At 54.5% G+C, this 12,322-nt stretch overlaps 1 protein-coding gene across 6 annotated transcripts; it reads right to left on the bottom strand.

Moving 5' to 3' along the window:
- Window positions 1-3,585: 3,585 nt before the first annotated feature.
- Window positions 3,586-12,283, bottom strand: ARL2 (ADP ribosylation factor like GTPase 2). Of its 6 annotated transcripts, none has more exons than XM_055094497.2 (7): window positions 10,966-11,037; window positions 9,186-9,319; window positions 7,969-8,087; window positions 7,287-7,515; window positions 7,028-7,190; window positions 5,260-5,340; window positions 3,586-4,049 (listed from the first exon to the last, which is right to left on the bottom strand). In XM_055094497.2, the coding sequence occupies exons 4-7, from the start codon at window positions 7,511-7,513 to the stop codon at window positions 3,915-3,917; spliced, it is 606 nt and encodes a 201-aa protein (XP_054950472.1). In that variant the 5' UTR covers window positions 7,514-7,515; window positions 7,969-8,087; window positions 9,186-9,319; window positions 10,966-11,037; the 3' UTR covers window positions 3,586-3,914. The 6 variants fall into 6 exon arrangements, with proteins under 6 accessions (XP_054950472.1, XP_054950473.1, XP_054950471.1 ...); XM_055094498.2 differs by lacking the exon at window positions 10,966-11,037 and adding an exon at window positions 9,891-10,078; XM_055094496.2 differs by having other exon boundaries at window positions 7,287-8,087; window positions 8,902-9,319; window positions 10,914-11,028.
- Window positions 12,284-12,322: the final 39 nt, after the last annotated feature.

Below are 12,322 nucleotides of genomic sequence, written 5' to 3'. Positions count from 1 at the left end.
GGGGGAAATCATTAAGGAAATCAGCACCTACATTAAGAAATTGGCTACAACTCTAACATAGTAGTATTTGTGCCAATATCTGGTTGGAGTGGTGACAACAGGCGGGAGCCAAGAGCTCACATGCCTTGGCTCAAGGGATGGAAAGTCACCTGTAAAGATGGCGATGCTGTGGAGCCACGCTGCTCGGAAGCTCTAGATCACATCCTACCAGCTCTTGGTTCTGCCCCTCCAGATGTCCACAAAATTGGTGGTATTGGTACTGTCAGTGTAGGCCACGTGGAGACTGGTGTTCCCAAACCTGGCATGGGTTTTGAGACCTTTGCTCCAGTCAGTGTTAGAATTGAAGCAAAAATCTGTTGAAATGCAGCATGAAGTTGGTAGGCTTAAATACAATACATAGTATTTAGTGCAGAGGAAGCATTGTGAATAGCCACTCTTGTTCCTGGAATTCAGGTGTACAGGTGCGGTGCCTTGGTCTTCAGAAAGAAGCAAAGCATGGCATGGGGCTCATGCCTGTAATCCCAGCACTTTGGGAGGCCAAGGCGGGAGGATCACTTGAGGCCAGGAGTTCGAGACCAGCCTGGGCAACAGGCTGCCCCTGATTTCATGAGAAATTTAAAAATTAGCTGGGGGCCAGGTGCAGTGGCTCATGCCTGTAATCCCAGCACTTTGGGAGGCCAAGTCGGGCGGATTACTTGATATCAGGAGTTCAAGACCAGCCTGGCCAACATGGTGAAACCCCATCTCTACTAAAAATACAAAAATTAGCCAGGTGTGGTGTCGGGTGCCTATAATCCCAGCTACTCGGGAGAATGGGGCAGGAGAGTTGCTTGAGCCCGGCAGGCAGAGATTGCACTTAACCTCCTGGAGGAAATGTCATCCAGGAGCCAGTCAATGCCAGGCAGTGGGTTCTCCCCAGCAGTGGGGCTGCAGCCCTTGACGTACCAGTCGTGGCTGCAGAGAGTCCAGATGCAGGGCCTGGGAGAACAAAGGTGCTGGTGGTGGCCAGTGACCGCAGACCCTTCCCTCCCTGCTCAAGGGTCAGCCCATCCAGGAAGCCTCCCCGGCCCCTGGGAGAGCTTATCTGTTCCCCGGGGCACCTGAGCTCTCTGTACAGTGCCACGCCAGTGCCACCCCTTAGTGTCCCATATAAGAGAGGATCCTGATAGGCGGCACTGCATAGGGCTGTCCCTAACTGTATTGCTGAATGGAATGGGTAGTACTTAGAACAGTGTAGGGAAAAGAGAGATCAGACTGTTACTGTATCTATGTAGGAAGGGAAGATAGAAGAAATTTCATCTTGACCTGTACCCTGAACAATTGCTTTGCCCTGAGATGCTGTTAATCTGTAACTTTGCCCCAGCCACTTTGCCCCAACCCCTTTGCCCCAACCTTGAGCTCACAAAAACATGTGTTGTATGGAATGAAGGTGTTTTTTTTTTTTTTTTTTGAGATGGAGTCTCGCTCTGTCGCCCAGGCTGGAGTGCAGTGGCGCCATCTCGGCTCACTGCAAGCTCCGCCTCCCGGGTTCATGCCATTCTCCTGCCTCAGCCTCCCGAGTAGCTGGGACTATAGGCGCCCACCACCACACCTGGCTAATTTTTTGTATTTTTAGTAGAGACAGGGTTTCACCGTGTTAGCCAGGATGGTCTCAATCTCCTGACCTCGTGATTCGCCTGCCTCAGCCTCCCAAAGTGCTGAGATTACAGGCGTGAGCCACCACGCCCGGCCTTGGAATCAAGGTTTAAGGGATCTAGGGCTGTGCAGGACGTGCCTTGTTAACAAAATGTTTACAGGCAGTATGCTTGGGAAAAGTCATCGCCATTCTCTAGTCTCAATAAACCAGGGGCACAATGCACTGTGGAAAGCTGCAGGGACCTCTGTCCTGGAAAGCCGGATATTGTCCAAGGTTTCTCCCCATGTGATAGTCTGAAATATGGCCTCGTGGGATGAGAAAGACCTGACCGTCCCCCAGCCCGATACCTGTAAAGGGTCTGTGCTGACGTGGGTTAGTAAAAGAGGAAAGCCTCTTGCAGTTGAGATAGAGGAAGGCCACTATCTCCTGCCTGCACCTGGGAACTGAATGTCTCGGTATAAAGTCAGATTGTACATTTGTTCAATTCTGAGATAGGAGAAAAACCGCCCTATGGTGGGAGGCGAGACATGTTGGCAGCAATGCTGCCTTGTTATTCTTTATTCCACTGAGATGTTTGGGTGGAGAGAAACATAAATCTGGCCTACGTGCACATCCAGGCATAGTACCTCCCCTTGAACTTAATTATGACACAGATTCTTTTGCTCATGTTTTTTTTTGCTGACCTTCTCCCTATTATCACCCTGCTCTCCTACCACATTCTTCTTGCTGAGATAGTGAAAATAATAATCAATAAAAACTGAAGAAACTAAGAGACCGGTCCCAGTGCGGGTCCTTGGTATGCTGAGCGCCGGTCCCCTGGGCCCACTTTTCTTTCTCTATACTTTGTGTCCTATTTCTTTTCTCAGTCTCTCGTCCCACCTGACGAGATATACCCACAGGTGTGGAGGGACAGGCCACCCCTTCACACAGAACCCTGCAGAGTAAGCAGCTGCTAGGACCCTGTGCCATGAAAACATCTGCCAGTTTTGCCACTTGGATTGGACCCCTGGGGTGGCCTCATTTCCTATCCTTTCCCAACCTGGCACTGCTTCTGAGTTCCTGTAGCCTTCAGGGAAGGCCTCAGCTACCCCTGCCTGATGTGGCCCCCCTCCCACCCTCTGGCTGCACTCCCTCCTACACAGGACTCTATGCACCTCCCCATTTCCCAAGAGCCCTTGCTCTTTTTTTTTTTTTTGAGACAGAGTCTCGCTCTGTCACCCAGGCTGGAGTGCAGTGGCCCAATCTCGGCTCACTGCCAGCTCCGTCTTCCCGGGTTCACGCCATTCTCCTGCCTCAGCCTCCCAAGTAGCTGGGACTACAGGCGCCCGCCACCACGCCCGGATAATTTTTTGTATTTTTAGTAGAGACGGGGTTTCACCGTGTTAGCCAGGATGGTCTTGATCTCCTGACTTCATGATCCGCCCATCTTGGCCTCCCAAAGTGCTGGGATTACAGGTGAGCCACCGCGCCCAGCCGGAGCCCTTGCTCTTCATGCCTGTCCTGTGATCCCCTCTGCCTGAATCTGTGCTGGCCTTGTACAGCTGTTCAGGTTGTCCACTGCACATGGGTTCCTGGCTGCAACAGAGAATTGGGAGCTGAATTTCAGCCCATGTTCCATGCAAAAAGTTGGAGCCCTGGTCTGCAGCTGTGTCTGTTTTTCTAATTCATACCTATGAGAGTTGGATTTCCCCTGGTGAACTGTCTTCCCCTTCCTCTACCTAGAAAACTACTCGCGCTTTACTCCCAGCTTTAATGTGACCTCCTTTAGGAAGCCTGCAGATGGAATCAGTTGCACCGTGTCCCATGCTTCTATAACTTTTTCTGCATCCCTTTGACATAGCCACAGTTCACCATCGACTCCAATGATCCATTCCTTTCTGTCCCCTGCTAGATTGAGGGTCCCAGGTGGTCTCTAACGCTGTTGAATCAACAAATGACTCAGCCAGGAATTGGGGCAAGGAGCGGTTTATTTCACAGCTGAGTGAAGGATGAGGCCCACAGCCTCGGTAGCAGCAGTAGCAGCTCCTCCCCGCCCAGCCCTCTCTTCTTGGTATGGTAGCCAAAGGCCAGGTCAGGAGCCAGAGAGACAGCCAGGGCACAGCCCTCCCGCCATGGGAGCTGGGTGGCCACAGAGCAGCAGCGGGCAGCAGTAGCAGCAGCAGGCTGGGGTGGAGGAGGGGGAGTGTTAGTTTGGCCGGCTGACTCCCAACCCCCCATGGGTAGTGTTTGGTGAAGGTTGAGGGACCTGGACTGCTAGGTGGGGGGCATCTGGAGTGGTTCAGTCAGCTGTGAAAATGCGGCTGGAAATGTCATCCAGGAGCCAGTCGATGCCCGGCAGCAGGTTCTCCCCAGTGACGGCGCTGCAGCCCTGGATGCACCAGTGGTGGCTGCGGATGGAGTCCAGCTCCAGGGCCTGGGAGGACAAAGGTGCTGATGGTGGTGGCCAGTGACTGCAGACCCTGCCTGCCGTCAGCCCCTTCCCTCCCCAGCCCAGAGGAACTCCACGCCTTCCTCAAGGCCCTGCTCCAGGTCATCCCATCCAGGAAGCCCCGCCGGTCCCAGGGAGAGTTTGTCAGACCCCAGGGGCACCTGGGCTCTCTGTCCAGTACCATGCCAGTGCCGCCCCTTAGTGATGTAAATGCAGCATGGGCTCCTGAGCATCCACCAGGATCCGGGCATCGTGCTAGGAGCCCCACACACCCTCTCTCACTCATTCTCCTCAAGCCCTCATGAGCCAGGGATTGTGTCGACCATTTCACCAAGGAGGAAACCAAAGTTCAGAGAGGTTAAGCAACCTGCCTAGGGGAACATAGCTCATAAGTGGCAGAGCCAAGATTTTAACCCTGCTCTTTCTCACTGTGGTGCTTGAGCACTAGAATCATGGTTAAAATGTGGGCTCTGGGGTCAGACACAGGCTTCCTGTCTATTTAGTGGCTGTGTGACCTGGGACAAGTTACCTAACCTCTGTGAGCCTGCTTCACCATCTGTAAAATAATAGTTCTCACCTCATGAGGTGGTTGTGAGAATGAAATGAGTTAATCCATGCAAGGAGCAGAGCATACTGAAAGCACTGACTTGTGCTGGCTGCCGTTAGCCTGTGAACAACGCATGCGCAGCTCTGCCTTCCCCAGGCTGTGGGCCACCCCATGCCTTATTAATCACTGGATCCCCAGTGCCCCACACAGGTCCTGCCACCTAGCAGGGCTAGGCTAATAAATGCTTTTCTTATTATTATTTTACTTCTTTTTTTTTTGAGATGAAGTCTCACTCTTTTCCCACAGGCTGGAGTACAATGGTGCAATCTTGGCTCACTGCAACCTCCACGTCCTGGGTTCAAGCGATTCTCCTGTCTCAGCCTCCTGAGTAGCTGGGATTACAGGCGCACGCCACTGCACCCAGCTAATTTTTGTATTTTTCGTACAGACGGGGTTTCATCATGTTGGTCAGGCTGGTCTCGAACTCCTGACCTCAGGTGATCCACTCGCCTTGGCCTCCCAAAGTGCTGGTATTACAGGCGTGAGCCACTGCACCCAGCCTTTTTGGTTATTTTTAATAAATGCTTTTAAAATAAATAAATGTATGCCCCTTTCCCTCAGCGAGCCTGTCCCGGGGCCTGGACTCACCTCGCGGATGGCGTTAGAGGACAGTGCTCCAGGCAGGTCCTGCTTATTAGCAAAGATGAGGAGGGTTGCTCCAGCCAGGCGCTGGGGGAGAGAAGATAGAGGGGTGGGGTGGGGACTCAGAGGACAGCCTGACCCCTCCTCTAATGGCCCAGAGCATCTGGGGTGAAGGATCGACCTGGAAGATCAAGGTGAGGCCCCGTGGTGGTGGGAGAGGCCCAGGAGTGAGTTTGTGGACGTAGCCATCAAGGCTGGCCCACATGGATGGAGCAGCCCTGGGCCAGGGTTCTGGTTCCAGCCAACCACCACCCAGGGGACACCGCTGTCCCCATGCTCCAGCTTCCTCTTCCATGAACAGGGAGGGGTGTTGCATAAGATGATCCCTGAGCTCTCCGCGGTTCTAGACTGCTCCAATCTGATGACCAGACATGCACAGAGGATGTGAACTCTCCTTCTTCTGGGTTCACACAGCCCTTTAACCGTTCCACTCCCAACAGGCCTCACTGTCCACCTCTGATTCTAGTTGTTTCCACATATGTGTCTGTGATTGGGAGAGATGTGGGTGGACGGGTCTAACCCTTGGGCCTTGACCTGCCTTGACCAGCATTTGACGGCCCTGATCTCATTTGACCTGCTCCACCCACATAGGAGATGTGTGCGGTGTGCCCAGGACAGTCCCCACTCTGCCTGCAGAATCCCCCCTTTCACTCTCACAAGTGTCCTCATTTTCAACTAAATGCAATTTTGTAGCCTGAATCAAACATTGGAACACAAAAAGTATATTAGTGGAAAAACGTGAAATTCAAATAAAATCTGTAATTAAGATAATAGTAATTCACCAGTGTTGATTTATTAGTTTGGACAGGCCACGGTTAGGTAAGATGGGGAAGCAAGGTAAAGGGTATATGGGGGACCTCTGACCTCTGTACTATCTTTGCAAGTGTCCTTCTTTTTTTTTTTTTGAGACGGAGTCTCACTCTGTTGCCCAGGCTGGAGTGCAGTGGCACAATCTCGGCTCACTGCAAGCTCCGCCTCCCAGGTTCACGCCATTTTCCTGCCTCAGCCTCCTGAGTAGCTGGGACTACAGATGCCCGCCACCATGCCTGGCTAATTTTTTGTATTTTTAGTAGACACGGGGTTTCACCGTGTTAGCCAGGATGGTCTCGATCTCCTGACCTCGTGATCCGCCCGCTTCGGCCTCCCAAAGTGCTGGGATTACAGGCGTGAGCCACCGCGCCTGGCCCCTTCCTTTTTTTTTTTTTTTTGAGACAGGGTCTTGCTCTGTCGCCCAGGAGGCTGGAGTGCAGTGGCACGATCACAGCTCACTGCAGCCTCAACCTCCTGGGCTCAACTGATCCTCCTGTCTGAGCCTCCAGAGTAGCTAGGACTATAGGTGCGTGCCACCACCCCCGGCTGAGGTCACACAGCGAAGAGTCAGACTCTTGAGCCAGGCTCCATGGCCTCTCGAAGCTTCATACTGGCCTTGGGTCATCCTCCCTAAAGCCCAGTGATGTGGGTGTCATCATCACCATTTCAAGGCACAGAAACTGATGCTCAGGGTAGTGACGTAGTAACACCACAGGGACGTTAACTCAATCTCAGTCCACAGCATGTGTCCTGCCTCTGGCACCATGGGCCTCCCATGGTGGGGGCCCAGAGAAGGAAGGGATCCTGCCTCTGGTTTCCCTCTGGGGCCACGGGCCCCTCTGGGCATCTGCTGAGAAGGCAGCCACACGTCCATACATGTACACAAAGGGTAGGAGCTGCCCACCTCCTCCACCAGCAGGCTCTGGAGCTCCCGCTGGCAGTCCTGCATGCGCTGGCGGTCTGCGCTGTCCACTACCCAGATGAGGCCATCGGTGCTCTCAAAGTAGTTCCGCCAGTAGGACCGCAGGGACTTCTGGCCACCCACATCCCAGATGTTCAGCTTGAATCTGGGCAAGGAGCGGGTGACAGGAGGGTCAGCTGGGCCCCTCTCCCACCTTCCCTGCCCTGCTCTGGGCTGGCCCTCCCACGGGACCCCTGCTCACCCTCGGTGCTCCAGGGTCTTGATGTTGAAGCCCAGCGTTGGGGAGATGGTGTCAATGTCCTCCCCATTGAACTTCTTCAGGATGGTTGTCTTTCCAGCATTGTCCAGGCCACTGGGGCGCAGCAGGTTAAGGAGAAGTCCCTGTTCTCTGCTAGGTGGTGACATTGTTGCAGAGCCCCTTAGGGGACTCATTATTTCCCACCATGTATCAAACTGAGTTGAGCACATGCCTGACCATAATTGGCCCACAATAAATATGAAAGTATCAAATTATAAATATCATCTCTACTGACCAAAAGCTCCTTAATTTGTTGAACACCTACTATGTGCCAGACCCTCTTCTGGGTGCTAGAGGACAAAGCCCTGCCCTTAGGAAGCTTACACTCTAGCGGGAAGACAGTCAATAAAGTACAAACAAATGAGAAAAGAAGGCCCTGCCAGATCCCGGCTAGCGCCATCAACACAACAGAGAGGCTTTCCAAGAGGGCCATCGGAGGAGGCTTTTTCAGCTCAGGTGCCGGGGAAGGCCTCTCTGAGGTGTCTGGAGCTGAGACCCAAAATACAAGGAGCAAGCTTTTTGAAGAACTAAGGTAAGAACAAATATCTGGAGGCAGCCACCCTCATTTGTTTCTGGAATATTCCAGACCTGCTACTGCACAGTGCAAATTAATGGGTGTGCTTACCTGTGGAAGGAACCACCCTCCTCTATCTTCCCAACACTGCAGCTCAGTTAGGCATGGTGGGGTGGGCGGGTCCTGGTCTCGACCACCTTTCCCTGCTCATCAGAGCTGGGGCGAATGACCTAGGCCCAGGAGAGGGGTGAGGAGGGCATTTCCCCTGAGGCCCAGCCTTAGCCCCTGGAACCTAGCCGCTGATGACCCCCTGCCCCCAAGCCATCATCCATGTTTCCTTCCCCTCTTGATCATCTCCACTGGCTGATGAGCTTGCCGTTCTTTCTCCCACCTTAAAAAGAGCAAATAGGCCGGGCGCGGTGGCTCACACCTGTAATCCCAGCACTTTGGGAGGCCAAGGTGGGTGGATCACCTGAGGTCAGGAGTTCGAAACCAGCCTGACCAACAAGGTGAAACCCCATCTCTACTAAAACTACAAAAATTAGCCAGGCGTGGTGGCGGGCCCCTGTAGTCCCAGCTACTCGGGAGGCTGAGACAGGAGAATTGCTTGAACCCGGCAGGCAGAGGTTGCAATGAGCCGAGATCACACCACTGTACTCCAGCCTGGGCGACTCAGCGAGACCCCGTCTGATTAAAAAAAAAAAAAGAGCAAACAAAGCCCTTGATCTCTCTGCCCCATTTAGTTATTCATTTATATCTTTCCTTTTACAGGAAATCTCAAAATAGTTGTTTGTGCTCACCCCCATTTCTGCCTTCTTGCTCTTTCAAGAACACACTCCCATCAGGCTTTTGCTGCTGCTGTGGCCAAAACTGTCCTTACCAAGGTCAGTCCCCAAAGACCTCCCTGTGGCCCTCTAGTGCTGGGACAGCGCTCAGTCATCTTCTGTTCCCCACTCAGCACCTGATGGAGTGGCTCGCCCTCCTCCCCAGCACATGCGCTGCCCTTGGCACTGGGACACACCCTCACCTGGTTCTGCTCCTCACCTGACTTCATCCTGGTACAACCGGGGTCTCTTCTCTGGCCACGCTCATCCCTGGGTGACCTCATCCAGGATCACAGCTTCAAATACCATCTCTATCCTGATAACACCCAAATGTGTACCTCCCACACACTGGACCTCAGTGCCTGCATCCAGCTGCCTGCCTGACACTTCTGGGCTGTCTCGGAGGCATCTCACATGGCACACACAGGCACACACAGGGTTCTCATCTCCACCCTGAACCTGCTCCTCCCCCAGTCCTCTCCATCTCAGCAAATGGTTCCTCACCCTTCTAATTGCTCAGGCCAGAAACTTCCATGACCTCACTACTTCCATCCTGGTCCAAGCCACCATCCTATCTCGCCTGCGTCACTGCAGTGGCCTAACTGGTCTGCAATTCCTTCTCTCCACTGCACTTCTCACTGAAAGGGAAAACCAAAAACCAAAAGGCCCTAGGTGAGGGGGTTCCCAGTCAACGCTCCTCCTCCCCACTCCAGCCATACTGCCCTCCTCACCAGTCCTCTGAACACGCCAGTTAGTCCTCCCAGGGCCTCTGACTTGCTGTTCCCTTTGCTTTAAAGTCCCCCCACCCCCCCGAATTGCTATATGGTTCAACCCTCGCCTCCCTCATGTACTCAATTGTCTTTTTTTTTTTTTTTTTTAACAGAGTTTCGCTCTTGTCACCCAGGCTGGAGTGCAATGGCGTGATCTCAGCTCACTGCAGTCTCCGCCTCCCGGGTTCTGGCAATTCTCTTGCCTCAGCCTCCCAGGTAGCTGGGATTAAAGGTGTCCACCACCACATCCAGCTAATTTTTGTAATTTCAGTAGAGACGGGATTTCACCATGTTGGCCAGACTGGTCTCAAACTCCTGACATCAGGTGATCCATCCACCCTGGCCTTTCAAAGTGCTGGGATTACAGGCATGAGCCACTGCGCCCTGCCATCATACAGTGGCCTTCTTTGACCACCCTAAATTGCATTATTCTCCATACCTATATACGTAGTGGGAGTTCATCCTGGAGCAGTATAAGGCCCTGTTCCCCAGAAGCATGGTCCAAAGCATGGCCCATATATATATAGTATGTATGGAGAATATATATATGTATAAATAGAAACAGGGTCTCACTATGTTGCCCAGGCTGGTCTCAAACACCTGGGCTCAAGAGAGCCTCCCACCTCAGCCTCCCAAAGTGCTAGGGTTACAGGTGTGTGCCACCGCACCCAGCCTCTATTACATATTTTACTTACTTCCTGTGTTATCATCTTTCTACCCGCGGGCAACCCCCCCCGCCCCACGCATTACAGAATTTCCATGAAGGTAAGATTTTTTTGTTTTATTACCCTGGGCACTAGGACAGTGTCTAGCACATATTAGGCACTCAATATTTATCAAATGAGTGAACTGTATGCTTTTCTTAGAGCTCTTTAAAGCAGACATGCGGCCCGACGCAGTGGCTCACGCCCATAATCCCAACAGTTTGGGAGGCCAAGGCGGGTGGATCACTTGAGGTCAGGAATTCGAGAACAGCCTGACCAACAAGGTGAAACCCCGTCTCTACTAACAATATTTAAAAAAATAGCCGGGCGTGGTGGCGGGCACCTGTAATCCCAGCTACTTGGGAGGCTGAGGCAGGAGAATTGCTTGAACTCGGGGGGCGGAGGTTGCAGCGAGCTGAGATTGTGCCACTGCACTCCAGCCTGGGCAACAAGAGCGAAACTCCGTCTCAAACAAAATAAAACAGACATGGGCCGGACTCCGTGGCTCATGCCTATATTCCTACAGTTTTGGGAGGCTGAGGCAGGAGGATCACTTGAGCCTAGAAGCTGGAGGCTGCAGTGAGCCTTGACTGTGCCACTGCACTCCAGCCAGGGCAACAGAGCAAGACCCTGTCTCAAAAAACAAAACAGTCATGATGTGATTATTAAGTTATATGTGCACGTAAGCGTCTTATCTCCCCAGCCATTCCCCCGCGGAGCCTGGCACAGAGCTGGGGGAACAGGTGCGGGCGCCTAACTGGACTCAGAAGGCGCACAGGGCGCACGGGACACTCGGGCCCACACACACACATCCTCAGCCGCAGGGACAACCACGGGCCGCGTAACACCAAAGAGACGGACTGTTGGATCCACGCTCGAAAGGATCCGCGGAGCCCACACGCGCCACCCGCCACCCCGCACGCCCCTGGGATTCGGAGCTCGAGGGCGGGGCCGGGGCCTGGAACCCTCGGGCCCGGGGGAGGAGATCAGAGCCGGGAGGGCAGCGGCCCCACGCTTGGGCCAGGCCGCCGGGTGGTGGCGTCCGAGTTATCTCCGGGACCCACCACCCCTGACACTCGGGCCGCCCAGCCCCGCCGCTGCGCCTGCAGGACCGCTTCTGCGGCCCTCGGAGCTGGCCCCTGCCCCAGTCCGGGGGTGCGGCTCCTCCCGGCCCGCCGGGGCGATTGGTGGGGCCCACGTGGTGACGCCAGGGGCAGTTGGGACGCGCCGGCCGCCGCGTTCCGCTCCCGACAGGGGGCGCCCGGCACCGCCCACCCGGCTGGACCCCGCTACCCTCGCGGCTCCGGCGTCCGGTAGGATACAGCATGAGCAGTCGCAGCTCCCGCTCTTTCTGCTTCATCTTCTTCAGAATGGTCAGGAGCCCCATGGTCCCCGGAGCCCCCTCCCGGCCGCCGTTTCTTCCCAGTCCCGGGACCCCGCTCCCGGTTCCTGTTGGCTATCACGCTCGCCGACGGCATAGCCGATTGGTCGGACGCTCGTTTGGTCCCGCCCTTGCCGCACGTGACCGCGAGGTCGCCCGCGCAGCTGCTGCGAGGGTCCCTCTAGCGGCGCGGGGGGTTTCTGTGCTGCCTCCCGCCCTGACGCTGCGCCTCCCGAGGGCTGAGGCTGGGGGAGCAAGGGCGACTCCCCCACCCTTTCCCCTGCCGGACTGGGGCTCTTGGCCGGAGCGGAAACCTTGAAGTTCCTGAGTTGCATCTTGGCTGCGTCTGACCTGAGAGTCAGAACCCAGGGCCCCCAGGTACGGACGAACTCATCCTGGGGCCAGTGTAGGCCCCCGTTCCCAGCAACACAGTCCAAATCCTGCTCATCTGGGCCCTCGGCATCATCCTCTGACAGAGCGGAAAGTTGGGCCTCCCCCTACCCGGCTCTGGTGGCTCTCAATTCAGGGCGGCGGTGTCCCCTGGAGGCCGTTCGGAAACATGCGGGGCGTCCCTGGGTTCCAATGACGGAATTGTAGTCCCGCCCCAAAGGCTGCCCCCACCCAGAGGCCCAGCGTTTCCCTGTAGAGAAGCACAGTTCCTACTTTTGCAGATGGAAAAACTGAGGCCCAGAAGGTGCTTAGCACAGTGGCTGGCATGTAGTAGGTGCTCAATAAATATTTGTTGTTGAATGAATGGCTTTGTCCAAGAGTTTCATTCTTTACTTT

This window comes from Pan paniscus, chromosome 9 (genome assembly GCF_029289425.2).
Source record: "Pan paniscus chromosome 9, NHGRI_mPanPan1-v2.0_pri, whole genome shotgun sequence".
Lineage (NCBI taxonomy): Eukaryota > Metazoa > Chordata > Mammalia > Primates > Hominidae > Pan > Pan paniscus.
Note: the sequence above shows the minus strand (reverse complement) of the source record. Positions and strands in the feature narration are given on the sequence as shown.

Excerpts from the sequence above, each read along its gene's own strand:
- ARL2 (XM_055094497.2), bottom strand. The coding sequence starts at position 7,513 with ATGTGCTCAACTCAGTTTGATACATGGTGGGAAATAATGAGTCCCCTA. Across the intron at positions 5,341-7,027 it reads AGAGCCTGCTGGTGGAGGAG|CGCCTGGCTGGAGCAACCCT; the intron begins GTGGGCAGCTCC and ends TCTCTCCCCCAG. Across the intron at positions 4,050-5,259 it reads CCTCTAACGCCATCCGCGAG|GCCCTGGAGCTGGACTCCAT; the intron begins GTGAGTCCAGGC and ends TTGTCCTCCCAG.